General features: G+C 60.9%; 1 protein-coding gene across 2 annotated transcripts in view; it reads right to left on the bottom strand.

Annotated features, from left to right (window-relative positions):
- The window catches only part of CTPS2 (CTP synthase 2), a 34,419-nt gene extending 17,648 nt beyond the window's left edge, over positions 1 to 16,771 (bottom strand). The window contains exons 1-13 of one of the 2 annotated variants that reach the window (XM_064152095.1): positions 16,663 to 16,770; positions 14,886 to 15,194; positions 13,562 to 13,732; positions 12,821 to 12,921; positions 10,390 to 10,506; positions 8,428 to 8,511; positions 7,177 to 7,257; positions 6,043 to 6,194; positions 5,735 to 5,867; positions 3,807 to 3,895; positions 2,917 to 3,011; positions 1,759 to 1,821; positions 800 to 843 (exon numbers count right to left, since the gene is read on the bottom strand). In XM_064152095.1, the coding sequence (XP_064008165.1) occupies positions 800 to 843; positions 1,759 to 1,821; positions 2,917 to 3,011; positions 3,807 to 3,895; positions 5,735 to 5,867; positions 6,043 to 6,194; positions 7,177 to 7,257; positions 8,428 to 8,511; positions 10,390 to 10,506; positions 12,821 to 12,921; positions 13,562 to 13,732; positions 14,886 to 15,051 (1,296 nt within the window). In that variant the 5' untranslated portion in view covers positions 15,052 to 15,194; positions 16,663 to 16,770. Of the gene's footprint in view, positions 1 to 799; positions 844 to 1,758; positions 1,822 to 2,916; positions 3,012 to 3,806; positions 3,896 to 5,734; positions 5,868 to 6,042; positions 6,195 to 7,176; positions 7,258 to 8,427; positions 8,512 to 10,389; positions 10,507 to 12,820; positions 12,922 to 13,561; positions 13,733 to 14,885; positions 15,195 to 16,662 lie in introns of both variants that reach the window. The other variant, XM_064152096.1, reaches the window with a different exon arrangement.
- Between the last annotated feature and the right edge of the window lie 384 nt (positions 16,772 to 17,155).

Raw genomic sequence — 17,155 nt, 5'->3', positions numbered from 1 at the left:
ACGGCAGGGAGCTCAGCTGCAGCCACTGCTGCCCCCTGCCACCCAGCCAGCCTGGCTACCAGGCAGGGGAGAACTGGGAGCACTGCTGGCACTGCGGGGCCAAAGCAGCAGTGGGGATGGATGCCCGGGAAGAGACTGGAATGTGAAGGAATCTTCTGTCCAGTTCTGGGCCCCTCAGGCCAAGAAGGAGCTGAGGGCAGTGGTGGAGAGAGCCCAGCCCAGAGGCACAGAGCTCTGCAGGCAGGGAACATCTCCTGTGGGGCCAGGCTGAGGCAGCTGGGGCTGGCAGCTGGCAGCAGAGCAGCCTGAGGGCTGCCCTCAGTGCTGTGCCCAAGCTGTGCAGGGCAGTGTGGGCAGGACGCAGGCAGGCTCTGCTCAGGGCTGGCCCAGGGCAGCACAAGGGGCACTGGGGGCAAGCTGGGGCAGAGGAGGTGGCAGGGCAAGAGGAGGGGAAGCTTTTTGGCTGTGAGGGTGGCAGAGGCCTGGAGCAGGCTGCCCAGAGAGGCTGTGGAGTCTCCTTCTCTGCAGCCACTGCAACCCCCCTGGCTGTGTTGTGTGTGCCCTGCCCTGGCTGCTGCTGCCCTGGCAGGGCCTGGGCTGGATGCTCTCTGCAGCTCCCTCCCAGCCCCTGGCACTGTGTGGCTCTGTGTCCACCAAAGGGAACGTACTGTGGCTCAGGGCATAAACCCCTGGCAGGGTATCAGACACTGCCTGGTGTCAAACCCTTGGCACAGAGCTGGCTCTCCCCTTAACAGCAGGTGGGAGGTCAGAGGCAGGAGCAGGAACATTCAGTACTCACCACAGGGTTTCTGGTGTCTGGGTCAAACTCTGTAGAATTTGCATCTGGAACAGAAGTTGCAAACAAAACCAGTTCCTGCCCAGGGTCAGTCCATTGGCCTGCACCAGCCACACACTCATCCCAGCAGATCTGTGGCACTGCAGGGCCTGTCTGCGTTCCAGCTCCCACTGTCTGTGTGCACACTGCAGCACCTCCTCAGGCACACACACTCCCTTTCCCACCTCCCAAACCTCCTCCCTCTCAGCTCAGTGCTGGAGCTGCCCTGGCGAGCTCCATCCCTTCAGAGCACTGCTGCAGTGGCTGTGCTTTGGCTGTTCCAGCTGATGGGAGACAGGGAGCAAACCACTTCCCACTTGTTCACTCCTCCCCCCTGCAGACTTCCCAGAGAGCCTCTGGAGGGGAACTCCAGAGGGCATCCAGCCCAAGCCCTGCACTCAGCAGGGACATCCTCCCCCGGAGCAGGCTGCTCACAGCCTTGCCCAGCCTCACCTCCAACAGCTCCAGCCATGGGCACTCAGCTCCCTCCCTGGGCAACCTGTTGCAGTGTGGCAGCAGCCTCCTGCTGCACAACTTGTTCCTCACAGCCAAGCTCAGGCTGCTCTGCTCTCAGCTCAAACCATTGCCCTCCTCCTGTCCCTGCAGGCCTTTGCCAGCAGTCCCTCTGCAGCCTGCTTGCAGCCCCTGCAGCTCCTGGCAGGCTGCTCTCAGCTCTGCCTGGAGCCTTCTCCTCTGCAGGCTGCACACCCCCAGCCCCCTCAGCCTGTGCTCACAGCAGAGCTGCTCCAGACCCTGAGCATCTTTGTGGCCTCCTCTGGACCTGCTCCACCAGATGCATGTCCCCTGCTCAGCAAGGGAGCAGCTCAGCACCTTCAGCCGAATCCAGCACCCATGAGGTCTGCAGAGCAGTTGTACCAAGAGCCACCCAGCAGCCCACACTCACACTGGCACCCTGAGCTCACCTTGCCAATTCAAGCAGTTCCTTGCAAACTCCACCACTGCCAGCTGCATGCCCAGGCAGACCCCTGGGTGAGGAGACAAACAGCCCAGAGTGTAACAGGCCAAGAGCAGCACTTGGCCAGTGTCTGCTGCCCTGAGACGTGGCTGCCTGGAAACCCTCACACCCACAGGAGGGAAACCCTCAGTGGCACCCAGAGTAAAACCTTCAGTGGCACCCATGGGAAGCCCTCAGTGGCACCCACAGTAAAACCCTCAGTGGCACCCAGAGCAAAACCCACAGTGGCACCCAGAGCAATGCCAGAGTGGCACCCAGAGTAAAACCCACAGTGGCACCCAGAGTAGAACCCACAGTGGCACCCAGAGCAAAAGCCACAGTGGAACCCAGAGCAAAGCCACAGTGGCACCCAGAGCAAAGCCACAGTGGCACCCAGAGCAAAAGCCACAGTGGCATCCAGAGCAAAAGCCACAGTGGCACCCAGAGCAAAGCCACAGTGGCACCCAGAGTAGAACCCACAGTGGCACCCAGTGTAGAGCTGCAGACTTACAACCCAGCTCAGCCAGGAGTGGCTGCTGAGCGCTGAGCTGCCACTGCCAAGCTGGGCCCCTGCACACAGCAGTGCCCACAGATGATCACTCTCCCCCCTCACACCCACTGTGGCAGTGATTACTCAAAGCCAAAGGGCAGCACAGCCCTGGGCACACCCAGGTCCAACTCTGCTTTGGCAGCTGCCCAAAGTGCCCACTTAGGAAGCTGCCTGGAAAGGTGAAGCAGGGAGCAAACCTGAGAGGCCCTCACTTAGCTTGCAGGCCAGGTGGCATCTCTAGGCTTGCCCACAGTGAGCTCTGCCAGTAAAGTAACACAATTTAGTGCCCAGGGCAGAGGTGCCCAGGCACAACTGCCAGTGGCACACCCATTCCTGCCTGCAATGTCGTTGGGTTAACCACAGTCAGCAGCAGAGGCTCTCCACATGGCAAAGAAATGCCTTGGAGCAGGGAGAGGCTTTTTCTTCCTGCCCTGAGCAGCAGATGCAGCACCTGGGCACGACTCAGCAGAGGGACCCCCCCAAGGCAAGAGCCCTCCCTCAGGGCCCTGTGCTGCTTGGCTTCTCTGAAGCACCAACCCCTCACACCCCAGGGGCCTCTGCCTGCAATGAGCTTACCCAGGAAAGGTTTCTTCTTCGTCCTTGCCCAGGAGATAGCTCGGAGCTTGCCTTCTGTTCCCCTGATGCCAAACCCTCCTGGCACCAGAATGCCACTGCAACAGCCAGACACCAAGCAACCAACAGGTCACACCATGCCAGCAAAGAGGTCCCACTGCAGCCACAGGCTGGCAGGCAGCTCAGAGCTCCTCTGCTGCAACCTCCCCACCGTGCCCAGGGACACCTCTCAGCCACACTCAGCTGCTCAGGGCCTCAGCCAGCCTGGCCCAGAACACCCCCAGCAAGGAGGCAGCCACAGCCTCCCTGGGCAGCCTGGGCCAGGCTCTCAGCACAGGCCAAGGGGGAGTGGTTTGGAGCTGAGGCAGAGTAGGGGGAGAGTGGAGCTGAGATATTCAGTGTGAGGGTGCTGGGGATGTTCTGGGCCAGGCTGGCTGAGGCCCTGAGCAGCTGAGTGTGGCTGAGAGGTGTCCCTGGGCATGGCAGGAGCTTGGAGCAGCTGAGCCCTGAGCTCCCTGCCAGCCTGAGCCACTGCAGGATTCCATGAACAGAGGTTTGCAGAGCATCACCAGCACTGGCCAAGCTTTGGCTTCTGATTTTGCTGCTGCTTTTCACTCTGATGCAGTTGGCAGACACAACTCTCTGCCCTGTGCTGCAAAGAGGCCTGGCTGGGAAAGAACAGCCCCCAGAGCCAGCACCCAGACCAGTGCAACATGTCCACAGAGATCAAAGCAGAGTCTGAGGATACAGGATGAGGCTCTCCTGTCCTGTGCCTGCAGCCTCCCCACAGCCATGCCCACTTAGCCCTCCACACAAGCAAGGGAAGCTTGGATGTGCTGCAGGGCAGATTCCCTCCCCTGTACCTGGGACACAGAGCTCCCCATGCCACTTACTCTGCCCTGCACAGTTTGTGCCATGCCTGGTGGTACTTCACGGAGTCCTCTGCCTCTGCAGGAGGTTCCAGCTCTGTGGAGTCTATGTACTGATGGAGAAGAGAGGCAGTCAGTGCCAGCTCCTCTGCCAGGGACGCCTGGCAGGGGCCACACAGCCAGCTTGGAACAGCCTCGACACTGAGCAGCAGAGGCTCAAGTCCATTTCCCAGTGCACCTCCAACAGCTTCACTGAGAGCCAGCCCTGGAGCCCTCAGCACAGCAAGGGCATGGAGCTGCTGGGGCAGGTCCAGAGGAGGCCACAAAGATGCTGTCAGGGCTGGAGCAGCTCTGCTATGGGGACAGGCTGAGGCAGTTGGGGGGGTGCAGCCTGCAGAGCAGAAGGCTCCAGGCAGAGCTGAGAGCAGCCTGCCAGGAGCTGCAGGGGCTGCAAGCAGGCTGCAGAGGGACTGCTGGCAAAGGCCTGCAGGGACAGGAGGAGGGCAATGGTTTGAGCTGAGAGCAGAGCAGCCTGAGCTTGGCTGTGAGGAACAAGTTGTGCAGCAGGAGGCTGCTGCCACACTGCAACAGGTTGCCCAGGGAGGGAGCTGAGTGCCCATGGCTGGAGCTGTTGGAGGTGAAGCTGGGCAGGGCTGTGAGCAGCCTGCTCCAGGGGAGGATGTCCCTGCTGAGTGCAGGGTTTGGGCTGGGTGCCCTCTGGAGCTGCCTTCCAATCCAAACCACTCTGTGATTCCATGGAGAGCCTCTGGACAAAACCAGTGCCAAGGAGGTCAGCAGAGGCAGGGAAGCAGAGCAGGAGCCCTTGGCTGAGAACATTTCAGCACCAGCAGTCCACTGCCAGGCTCTCTAATGGCAGAGCCTCACTCAACATTCAACCCTGAAGCTGTTTGCTCCAGCAGCTTCCCAGGGGCTGAGGTGATGCTGACCACCTCCTGCCAGCTTTGGCTTTTGGAGCTTGGGGCAACAACTGCCCTAAGAATCCCTTAGGTTGGAAAGGATCTTTAGGGTGACCAAGAGTGACCATGACCCTAACACCACCAAGTGCCCCCCTAAGCACCACCTCTCCACACCTCTCCAGTGCCTGCTGGGATGCTCACCCCACTACTTCCCTGGGCAGCTGTTTCACTGTTTGGCAGTCCTTCCAGTGAAGAAACCTTTCCTAATGTCCAGCCTAAACCTCCCCTGCTGCAACCTGAGGCCATTTCAATCTCATCCTATCTCTGGTTACTTGGGAGAAGAGACCAACACCAGGCTCAGTCCAGCCTTCTTCCAGGGAGCTGCAGAGAGCAATGAGGTCTCCCCTCAGCCACTCCATCTCCAGGCTAGACAACCCCAGTGCCCTCAGCTGCTCCTCAGAGGAATGGAGCAGTGCTCCAAACCCTTCCCCAGCACCCCCAGCTCCCCCTCTGCCTGCCTGCTCTCAGCCACTCTGGCCCCAGCCTGCAGTGCTGCTTGGGGTTGTTGTGGCCAAAGTGCAGAACCCTGCCCTTGGCCTTGTTCAGTCTCATCCCATGGCCTCTGCCCACCCATGCAGCCTGGCCAGGTCCCTCTGCAGGGCTCTGCTACCCTCCAACAGCTCCACAGCTGCTCCTAGCTTGGTGCCACCTGCAAACTCACTGCTGCTGGACTCAATGCCCTGCTCCAGATCAGCAACACAGACACTGAACAGGATATGGGCCTTGGCCCAGCTCTCCAGCCTGGCCAGGTCCCTCTGGATGGCATCCCAGCCCTCAGGCTTATCAACTTCCTTTCAGCTTAGCTCCAAATACAACCTGGCAACACTCCTCTGGCAGCCCTGAGCTGCCTGGCCAGCGTGTGCCTGGCACACAGCTCCCTGTCTGACCTGCACCTGGGCAGCACCTGCCTGCCCCGGCGGGCAGCGGCACAGGGCATGGAAGGCTCCTGGCAGGCACAGGCAGAAGCAAGCTCACCATTACATCCAGCTTGTGGTTAATTGCCAGGGCAGAGTGTTCCAGGGCCTTGACGACGGAAGCGTAGCAGTCGCTGAGCCTCGTGTACTTGCCCACCAGGGCTATGGAGCACTCCTGCCGCAGCCGCTCGTACCTGCCCAACACAGGCACCTGGTCACGGCCCGGGGCCACCGGCAGCCTCTGTGCTCTCTGCCTTGCAGCTCCGGGCACCAAACACCGCCTGCGGCCCCCAGCAGCACAGGGGCTCTAAACCCTGAGCATGCAGAGCACGCTGCTGACCCAGCCCGGCGGCAGCCGCGGTTCAATACCTGTCTGCCATCCTCCTCCACTTCAGCAGGAGCTCACTGGGCTGCTCAGCAATGGGCAGACTCAGCCTCTCCTTCAGGTACTGCATGATGCCCTGCTCCTCCAGCAGCACTGGGACTCGGTAAGTGGAAGAAACATCATGGATGAAGATCACCTAACAGGGGAAAAGAAAAAGCAGAACACAAGAGACTGAACTGAGAACTTTAACCAGAGAGACACTGCCTGCTCTGGGCACAGGAGAGGCAGTCTGCAACCCACACACAGCCCAGCTCTGGGAGGCTCAGTGCACAGGCAGCACAGCTCATGCTCAGCTCCCACCAAAACAGAGTGCCAGGGGCTGGCAGGGACCCCCAGAGAGCAGCCAGCCCAAGCCCTGCCAGGGCAGCAGCAGCCAGGGCAGGGCACACACAGCACAGCCAGGGGGGTTGCAGTGGCTGCAGAGAAGGAGACTCCACAGCCTCTCTGGGCAGCCTGCTCCAGGCCTCTGCCACCCTCACAGCCAAAAAGCTTCCCCTCCTCTTGCCCTGCCACCTCCTCTGCCCCAGCTTGCCCCCAGTGCCTCTTGTGCTGCCCTGGGCCAGCCCTGAGCAGAGCCTGCCTGCGTCCTGCCCACACTGCCCTGCACAGCTTGGGCACAGCACTGAGGGCAGCCCTCAGGCTGCTCTGCTGCCAGCTGCCAGCCCCAGCTGCCTCAGCCTGGCCCCACAGGAGATGTTCCCTGCCTGCAGAGCTCTCTGCCTCTGGGCTGGGCTCTCTCCACCACTGCCCCCAGCTCCTTCTTGGCCTGAGGGGCCCAGAGCTGGGCACAAGATTGCAGCTGTGGCCTCAGCAGGGCAGAGCAGAGCAGAGGGGCAGGGGAAGTGCAGAGTTTTCACAGCTACGTGCAGCAATTAACTCTGCACTCCAAAGATTCCTTCTCTTAACTGTGTACAACAGGCACCTTGGCAGCATCCATCTGAACTGCAGCTCAGCACACACACACCCAAAGCTGCTGCAGCCTTGCAGGCTCTGGCAGCGAGGCAGAAACAACTGCACAGCAATGACAGAGTCTGAAACTGCAAAGGGGAAAGCAGAGAAATGTTTGCATCCTCTCCCACAAGCCCAGCTGCTGCCAGAGAGGACACTGCAGTACTGACCTGCTCAGGCTCCACGTGGCAGAACATGGAAATCTTCTCCTTCACTGCCATCTCTATGGGCTTTGCACTTCTGCACACAATCTGTGGTGGCAGATGGAGAAACCTGCAAGAGCTGCTGGGCAGACCAGCAGAAGATCCTCCCAAGCACAAACCCAGGCTGGGTGAGGAGTGGCTGAGAGCAGCCTGCAGGAGAAGGCCTTGGGGGTGCCAGCTGGTGCCAAAGTGCCCAGCAGCCAGCACTGGTGGCTGGCAGCACAGAGGCAACTGTGTGCTGGCTGCAGCCAGAGCAGGGAGAGCAGCAGCACAGGGAGGGGATTCTGCCCCTCCACTCTGCTCTGCTCAGCCCTCACCTGCAGCACTGCCTCCAGCTCTGGGCTCCCCCCAGCAGAAGAGGGACATGGAGCTGCTGGAGAGGCTCCAGAGGAGGCCATGGAGATGCTCAGAGGGCTGCAGCAGCTCCCCTGTGGGGACAGGCTGGGAGAGTTGGGGCTGCTCAGTCTGGAGAAGAGAAGGCTCCAGTGAGACCTCAGAGCAGCCTGGCAGTGCCTGAAGGGGCTGCAGGAGAGCTGGGAAGGGACTTTGGAGAGGGTCTGGGAGTGGCAGGATGAGAGGGAATGGATTGGAGCTGGAGGAAGGCAGATTGGGACTGGAGACTGGGAGGAAATTATTTGCAGTGAGGGTGCTGAGACACTGGCACAGGCTGCCCGTGGCCTTGTTCAATCTCATCCCATTGGCCTCTGCCCACCCATGCAGCCTGGCCAGGTCCCTCTGCAGGGCTCTGCTACCCTCCAACAGCTCCACACTGCTCCTAGCTTGGTGCCAGCTGCAAACTCACTGCTACTGGACTTAATGCCCTGCTCCAGATCATCAATAGAGACACTGGACAGGGCCGTGCCCAGCACCGATCCCTGGGGCACAGCACTGGTGCCAGCTGCTGGCAGCTGGACGTGGCAGCTCTCTGGGGGTGAATGTAAATGACTTTACATGGTCTCCAGCCCTGCAGAAGGATGTCTGTGCACAGGTCCCTTCAGAGGAGCACAGCTGCAGTGCCCAGGGACTGCAGGGAGTCAGTTGAACTGACTTAACTCGGAGTGGATTTGAGCCATCTGATTTCCTGCTTCAGTGCAGCACTGGATCTGCACTGCTGAAGCTCCTCTCTGTGGTGGGAGGCTGAGGCTCAGGCTCTGAGCACAGCTCCTGCAGGGACCCCCATGGATGGCTGCAGAGAAGGATCTGTACTGATGCACTCACCAGATCCGGAGACAGGCCCAGGCCCCTCAGCGCTCGGACGCTGTTCTGCGTCGGTTTGGTCTTCTGCTCACCAGTGGCACTAGGCTAGAAAGAGACCTTTGCACAGCTTAGCTACCAGCTCCTGGCAGCCTGCTCACAGCTGAGCAGAGAGCAGGGACAGCAGCAAGCCAGCCAGGGCAAGCAGAGCCTCAGTGCCCAGCAGCAGAAGCGGAGCCACCGCCAGCTGCGAAGGAACTGCCTGATCCTCACCCAGTCACATTTCTCACACCTTGCAGCCAGAAAGGCTCAGTCTCATTGCCCCAGGCAGGGGCAGGATGGTCCCAAAGCTGGGCTGCTAATAACTGACAGAATGGTCTGGGCTGGAAGGGACCTCCAAAGGTGATCCAGCCCAACTCTGAGAACAGAGCATGTCCAACCCAGCACAAAGCCCTCAGGGACTGCCCTCCAGAACAGTCAGCTGCAGCAGCAGCCCTGGGGGTCTGGGCTGATGCAAAGCTCCACAGGAGCCTGCAGGGTGAGTGCAGCCCAGACACAGCCCTGTGCTGGGCTGCAGCAAGAGCAGTGTGGGCAGCAGGGCAAGGGAGGGGATTCTGCCCCTTGGCTCTGCTCTCCTCAGCCCCCACCTGCAGTCCTGGGGGCAGTTCTGCAGCCCCCAGCACAAGCAGGACATGGAAGTGTTGGAGACAGTGCAGAGGAGGCCACCAAGATGCTGAGAGGGCTGCAGCAGCTCTGCTGTGAGCACAGGCTGAGAGAGTTGGGGCTGTGCAGGCTGGAGAGGAGAAGGCTTGGAGGAGAGCTTGGAGTGGCCTTGCAGGGTCTGAAGGGGGCTGCAGGAGGGCTGGGGAGGGACTAGTGACAAGTTGTGTTGCTTCTGCCTTCCTGCCTCTGCCTCAGGGAGCTGCTCTTGGACAAAGTGTTCTGCTCTGCCTCGTGTTCAGACCAGCTTAGCCCTGATGTTTTGGCTCTGAGCTACCTGGAAAATGAAGTGCCTCAAGTTTCCCAGGAGAAGGCATTTCAGTGCCTCACCATGTGGCAAGAAGTGCCACCAACACAGAATCACAGAGCCAAGCAGGCTGGCAGAGAGCTCCAGGCTCCCCCAGCCCAACCTAGCACCCAGCCCTGCCCAACCAACCAGACCATGGCACTCAGTGCCCCAGCCAGGCTTGGCTGCAACACCTCCAGACACGGCCACTCCACCACCTCCCTGGGCAGCCCATTCCAGTGCCAATCACTCTCTCTGACAACAACTTCCTAACAACATCCAGCCTAGACCTGCCCTCGCACAGCTTCAGCCTCTGTCCCCTTCTTCTGCTGCTGGCTGCCTGGCAGCAGAGCCCAACCCCACCTGGCTACAGCCTCCCTGCAGGACATGGAGCTCTCTGCACAGCTGCAAGAGCTCCTGCCTGCACCTCTGCAAACTTCCATGCCAGGGGGAACCAGGATCAGGCCAGAGATCCTCTGCCTCTTTCCCAGCAGTCTGGGGGTATCAGGAAGCCTCTTACGGGCTGAGCAGTTCCAGCACTGGCACGAAGGAACCAGAGACCATCTGGAAGCTCCTGCTCCAGGGCTGTAAGCAGCACAGATGTTCTCTAGGGCTCCAGGCTGCCTTTCATCTGCAGCTGAGGCACAGCCATTTCTGTGCCCAAACCTTTTCCCATTCCCCTGCTTTTCCTAACTGACTCCATTGCCCACAAGCATCCTGCTGAAGATCTCCCCACAGGAATCAGAACCCAATAATCAGCCAGGCTGGGCCTAGCTGTGGGCAGGGCTGGCCAGAAACACAATGAGCTACAGACTTCACCACTCCTGCCTCACTGATGGCCACAACCAACTCAGTCAGTAGAGCAATTACCAAGGCCTTTACCCACACCTCTGAAGTCCTCTGGCATGGAAAGGTTGAGGAGAGCCACAGAGAAAGGCTAACTCAGAGCAAAGCCTGGGCTGTGAAGTTCCCCAGCTTACCTGTGGCACTAAGCTGACATGGATGTTGCAGAAGTTCTCTCTCTTGGCCTTGAACTGGAACTGTCTGAAAGCTTCAACAAAAGGCATCCCTTCAATATCCCCAATGGTTCCACCCAGCTGGAAGAGAAACTTGGCAGTGTCAGAGCAAAGAAAGCACAGCCAGGAGAGCTGAAGGGCTCTGCAGAGGACAGACTTGTATGTCCCTGGCAGAACACTGAAGAGTTGTGCCCCACACAACACAGACAGTGAGCAACCTCCCTACGGCTCCCCACCCCCTGGGGAGACCTCATCTTGAGCACTTCCTTCAGCTCAGGGCTCCAGGTGAAGAGGGACAGGGATCTGCTGGAGAGGGTCCAGCAGAGGGCTGTGAGGATGATGAGGGGACTGCAGCACTGCCTGGGGAGGAGAGGCTGAGGGCCCTGGGGCTGCTTAGTCTGGAGAGGAGAAGACTGAGAGGGGATTGGATCAATGTTTATCAGTATCTGAGGGCTGGGGGTCAGGAGGGGGGGACAGGCTCTGCTCACTGCTCCCTGGGACAGGACAAGCAGCAATGGATGGAAGCTGCAGCACAGGAGGTTCCAGCTCAGCACAAGGGGGAATTTCTTGCCTGGCAGGGTCCCAGAGCCCTGGCACAGGCTGCCCAGAGAGGCTGTGGAGTCTCCTTCTATGGAGCCTTTCCAGGCCTGTCTGGATGTGTTCCTGTGTGCCCTGAGCTAGGTTGTATGGTCCTGCTCTGACAGGGGGTTGGACTGGCTCCTCTTTGGGTCCCTTCCAACCCCTCCCAACCCCTCCAGGGATCCACCACCAATGAATGTCCCATGGACAACAGGGAAGACATCAAATATTTACTCACAGGCTGTACTGGGCTGGGAGGGACCCTCACAGCTCATCCTGCCCAGCCCCTGCAGCAGCAGGGACACCTCCAGCTGCAGCAGGCTGCACAGGCACACATCCAGCCTGAGCTGGAATGTCCCCAGGGACAGAGCCTCAAGCACAGCCCTGGGCAGCCTGTGCCAGGATGTCACCACTCTCACTCTGCAGAATTCCCTCCTGATGCCCAACCTGACTCTGCCCTGCTCCAGCTCCAGACCATTGCCCTCATCCTGTCACTCCAAGCCCTTCTAGAAAGTCCTTCCCTGGCTTTCTTGCAGGCCTCTTCAAACACTGAAATGCAGCTCTAAGGTCTCCCTGGAGCCTTCTCTTCTGCAGGCTGAGCAGCCCCAGCTCTTTGAGCCTGGATTCACAGCAGAGATGCTCCAGCCCTCTGAGCATCCTGGTGGCCTGCACTGGAGCCACTGCATCAGCTTTTGTCTCTCTTCTTGTGCTGGGGCCAGGGGGCTGGATGCAGTGCTGCAGCTGAGGTCTCACCAGAGCAGAGTGGCAGAATCACCTCTCTCACCCTGCTGGCCACGCTTCTCTTGGTGCCAAACCCCACCTCAGGATTAAGGCCATGATGAAACTGGCCTGCAAAGACACCAGAGCTGAACCAGACTGAGCACTGCAGCCTTAGGAGTAGCTACACTGCAGCCTGATCCCTCTCTGCCACCAAATGGGCTCTGCCTGCACTGCCTGCCTGCGCTCACACAGCTCTGTGCCAACTGCCTCTGAAGTGACACACACTCAGCTAACTGCTACAGGACTCTCCACGGCCCTGTGGGGCCAGGCTAAGGCAGCTGGGGCTGGCAGCTGGCAGCAGAGCAGCCTGAGGGCTGCCCTCAGTGCTGTGCCCAAGCTGTGCAGGGCAGTGTGGGCAGGACGCAGGCAGGCTCTGCTCAGAGCTGGCCCAGGGCAGCACAAGGGGCACTGGGGGCAAGCTGGGGCAGAGGAGGTGGCAGGGCAAGAGGAGGGGAAGCTTTTTGGCTGTGAGGGTGGCAGAGGCCTGGAGCAGGCTGCCCAGAGAGGCTGTGGAGTCTCCTTCTCTGCAGCCACTGCAACCCCCCTGGCTGTGCTGTGTGTGCCCTGCCCTGGCTGCTGCTGCCCTGGCAGGGCTTGGGCTGGCTGCTCTCTGGGGGTCCCTGCCAGCCCCTAACAGTCTCTGGACAGCTGATATCAGAGGCTGTCCTGTGCCTGCAGGAGGTGCCAGGCAGCACAGCTTTCACAACACTATTAGCAGTATAAAGTGTGAGCCAGAGGTCTGCACCTCACCACAGACACTCCACACCACACAAGCTGCCTGCTGTGCTTTGTAACTTAGCAAACTCTCCAGCAGCTCAGTCCCAGCAGTCTTCTGGGAGAGATGGGGTCAAGCAGCAGAAGCCATAAGGACAAGGTCCCCTCCAGCACTCTCAGAACAAGCCAGAGGACATCAAACTTGTCTTTGCACTACTGCTCTCAGAACCTTCCCTCTGAGCTCTCCCAGGGAGCAGCAAAGCCAAAGCAAGGCAGTCCCTGGGGTTCACTGGGGACACATCCTAGAAGGTTTCATACTTGCCTCAATCACACAGATCTGTGGCTCCTCTCTGTCATCATCCACTGGAACCTTTGCCTGAGTCATCACCCATTCCTGCACTGCATCAGTGATGTGTGGAACAACTGCAAGACACAACCAAAGGCACAAGCAAACATTTAGGCCCAGGCAAAAGGGACTCCCTCCTTGTCCCCATGTCCCTCTGCTCTGTGGCTGCTCTGGCTCTGTGCCATATACCCACAGGTGCTGAAGCACAGCCTGGCTGGGGCACTTAGTACCATGGTCTGGTTGGTTGGGCAGGGCTGGGTGCTAGGCTGGGTTGGGGGAGCTTGGAGCTCTCTCCCAGCCTGGCTGATTCTGTGATCCTATGATCTGGGGAGCCTGTGGATGTGTCCTGGGCTGGAGGGTTTGGTACCATCGTTCCAGCAGCAGGAGAGCCTCTCAGGCCCTGGAGTCCTGAGGCCTCAAACATCTGTGGCAGAGCCCAGGCCAGAGACCTGGGAAACAGGGTGGGATTGCAAAGGCTGGAGATGATCCTTGAGGTGCCCTGCAAGGAGCTGTTCTCTGACTGCACACAAAGGGGGCAAAAAGAGCACAAGCCAAAAGGAAGCTACTGCCTCTCTGTGCTGTTGCTCCTTTCTCTGAAGCCAGGCAGCAATGTGCCCATGTCTGCTGAGAGGGAGGCAGAGAGGGAGGAAGAGTTGACACAGCAAGGAGCAGCCTGTTCCAGCTGCAGGCTGAAGGGAAGAGCAGCAGGCAGCTCACCTTGGACAGTTCTGCCCAGGTAATCCCCGTGCCTCTCCTTGTTGATGACATGCTGATAGATCTTCCCAGTGGTGATGTTGTTATCCTTGTACAGATTGATGTCCAAGAACCTCTCATAATTGCCCAAATCTAAATCCACTTCTCCACCATCGTTCAACACAAACACTTCACCTGGAAGAAGACAGTGAAGAGGCAGAAAGTGCCACCAGCAGTGACCAAAGACACAGGAGCAACACCACAAACTCAGCTGAAATGGAAGAAATGCTCTTTGAAACGGCCCATGAAAACCAGAGGGCTGTGAAGCAGCTGCTGCAGCCCAGCTGCATGGGCATGCTGTGTGACAGTGCAGGAGGCACTCCTGGCATCAGAGCTCTGCTCCTCCATCACAAATCCCTGCCCTCCAGCCAGACCCAGACAGGCTGCAGGCTGGGTGGGGAGGAATGGAATGAAATCCGACAAGGACAAGCCTTGGGTCTGGCACCTGGGGAAGAACAATCTCAGGGATCAGGACAGGTTAGGGGCAGGTTGGAGGGGAAAAGGACCTGGGGGTGCTGGTGGGCAGAAGGGTGCCCAGGAGCCAGCAATGTGCCCTGCTGGCCAAGAAGGCCAAGGGCAGCCTGGGCTGGCTCAGAAGGGCTGTGGTGAGTAGGTGCAGAGAGGTTCTCCTGCCCTCTGCTCTGCCCTGCTGAGGCCACAGCTGCAATCTTGTGCCCAGCTCTGGGCCCCTCAGGCCAAGAAGGAGCTGAGGGCAGCGGTGGAGAGAGCCCAGCCCAGAGGCACAGAGCTCTGCAGGCAGGGAACATCTCCTGTGGGGCCAGGCTGAGGCAGCTGGGGCTGGCAGCTGGCAGCAGAGCAGCCTGAGGGCTGCCCTCAGTGCTGTGCCCAAGCTGTGCAGGGCAGTGTGGGCAGGACGCAGGCAGGCTCTGCTCAGGGCTGGCCCAGGGCAGCACAAGGGGCACTGGGGGCAAGCTGGGGCAGAGGAGGTGGCAGGGCAAGAGGAGGGGAAGCTTTTTGGCTGTGAGGGTGGCAGAGGCCTGGAGCAGGCTGCCCAGAGAGGCTGTGGAGTCTCCTTCTCTGCAGCCACTGCAACCCCCCTGGCTGTGCTGTGTGTGCCCTGCCCTGGCAGGGGGCAGCACCAGAACGGGCACAGGGGCACAGTGCTGGTGTGTGCCAGAAAGGAAGCAGCTACTCAGCAGAGGGCCTGCTACAGATGAGCCTCTGCTCGCCTGCGCTGGGCACAGGCAGCAAGGCACAAGCAGGCACTGCAGAGCGCAGCAGGCACTGCAGAGCGCCCCCCAGCGGCGCGGCCAGGCCCTGCCCCTACCGTGCTCGTACGGCGAGAAGGTGCCGGCGTCGATGTTGATGTAAGGGTCGATCTTGATGGCCGTCACCCGCAGCCCGCAGGACTTGAGGATGGTGCCGATGCTGCTGGCAATGATCCCTTTGCCGATGCCCGAGATGACTCCCCCGGTGACCAGGATGTACTTCATGGCACAAGCACCCAGCGGCTCCAGCTGCAAACCTGCCCAGCCGGAGGCAGGCACCGGAGCGATCCCAGGGTGAGCGAGGCTGGAAGGCAGCGGCTGGCAGGAACAAAGACAGCTCCAGCACAGAGACTGCAGCCCGAGGTGACCTGCAGAAACAGCCAGCAGAGAGGGCTGCACTGAGACCTGGCAGCAGGACTCATCTCTGCCAGCTCAGGCACCAAGGCACAAACTGAGCAGGCAGGGGGAAAGGCAGACACTGTTTGGTATCCAGTGCTGCTGTCCCCAGCACAAGCAGGGCATGGAAGTGTTGGAGGCAGTGCAGAGGAGGCCACCAAGATGCTGAGAGGGCTGCAGCAGCTCTGCTCTGAGGCCAGGCTGAGAGAGTTGGGGCTGTGCAGGCTGGAGAGGAGAAGGCTTGGAGGAGAGCTTGGAGTGGCCTTGCAGGGTCTGAAGGGGGCTGCAGGAGGGCTGGGGAGGGACTAGTGACAAGGTCTGGGAATGAGAGGAGGAGGAGGAGGAATGGGTTTGAAGTGGCAGAGGGAAGATTGGAACTGGATGTTAGGAAAGGGTTGTTGAGAGTGAGGGTGGTGAGAGACCGGCACAGGTCTCCCGGGGAGGTTGTGGAGCACAAAAGCACCCAAGGTGATCAAAGATCAAAGATCACATTGGGTGCTTCTGTGCTCCACAACCTCCCTGGAGAGGTTCAGGACCAGGTTGGATGAGGCCTCGAGCAACCTGTTCCAGTGGGAGGTGTCCTTGCCTATGGCAGGGGATTGGCACTGGCTGAGCTCTGAGCTCCCTCCCAACCTAACCCATTCCATGATTTCAGAACAATGACAATGTGGCTCAGCACAATCCAGCCAAATCAGCAGGCAACAGCCCAGGAGCTAACAGCACTCGGATCAAATGCAGGCAGAAAGGTTCTGCAGCCTCTGAGCAGCAGTGAAAGCTGTCAGTGTAGAAGCAGAAACAAGGGCAGGGTCCTCAGGAGGCAGGGTGCAAGAAGAGAGCAGCATTGGCCAGCAGTGCTCTTCTATTTCACACAGGATCCCAGGAGGTCAGGGGTTGGAAGGGACCCAAAGAGCTCAGCCAGAGCAGGAGCACACAACTTAGCTCAGGGCACACACAGAGCCCTTCACAGCCGGCTGCGATTCCAGCAGCGCAGCCCTTGCCCAGCCGCGCAGCGCTGCGGGCGGCTTGCGAGGCGCTCGGAAGGGGCAGTGCGAGCCAGGGGAACGGAAAGAGAACGGCAGACCCCCGGGAGGCGGCCGGCAGCCAACACCTGGCCGTCCGCACGCCGGCAGGGCTCGCCGCCTCCAGCCCCACGGCCAGCGGCTCGCCGCCCTCAGCGGGGGTCCGCAGCGCTCCAGCCCCACGGCGCCGCAGCGCAGCCCCGCCGGAGGGCTCTGCCCCCGCCCCTCGCTGTCCCTGCGCCCGGCGGCGGACGGCTCCGTCACGGCCCCGCCGCGGGTGGGCAGGGCCCTGAGCGTGGCCGCTTCAGCGGCGGCAGGGCCGGGCCGGGCCGGGCGGCAGGACGGCGGCGAAGGAGCGCGGTGGGGGTGGCGGTGGAGCTTCCCCGTCCCGAGCGACGCCAGCCGCCAGCGCTCGGCTTACCGGCCCCGCCGCCGCCGTTCTGGTTCGCTCCCAGCAGCAGCCCGAGCGCCCAGACGAACCGCGCCCGCCGCCCGGGGCCCGCCGGGGCACTGCCGGGGGCTGCCAATCTGCGGCGAACGCCCGCGGGCGCAGGCGGCGCCAGGAAGGTGAAGCCCCCGGCAGCGCCCCCGGCAGCGCCCCCGCCGCCGCCCGGCCCCGGCGCAGGTGAAAGGCCTGCAGACCCCGCCGGGGCGGAACAGCGGCGCCGGCGGCCGCGGGAGCCGCGCTCGGTGCGGTGCCAGGCAAGGCCCAGCGGAACAGGTGCCCCGGGGCGGCCCCGCGCAGCGCCCGCCCCGCCGCTGGGGGCGCTCTGCCCTCCCGGCGCAAAGCTCCACTGCTCCCCGTTCCCGCCGCTGGGGGCGCTCTGCCCTCCCGGCGCAAAGCTCCACTGCTCCCCGTTCCCGCCGCTGGGGGCGCTCTGTCCCCCCGGCGCAGCAGCTCCACTGCTCCCCGT

The sequence above is a fragment of the Pogoniulus pusillus genome, chromosome 12 (assembly GCF_015220805.1).
Source record: "Pogoniulus pusillus isolate bPogPus1 chromosome 12, bPogPus1.pri, whole genome shotgun sequence".
Classification (NCBI taxonomy): domain Eukaryota; kingdom Metazoa; phylum Chordata; class Aves; order Piciformes; family Lybiidae; genus Pogoniulus; species Pogoniulus pusillus.
The sequence above is the reverse complement of the archived record's forward strand: the minus strand, read 5'-3'. Positions and strand labels throughout refer to the sequence as shown.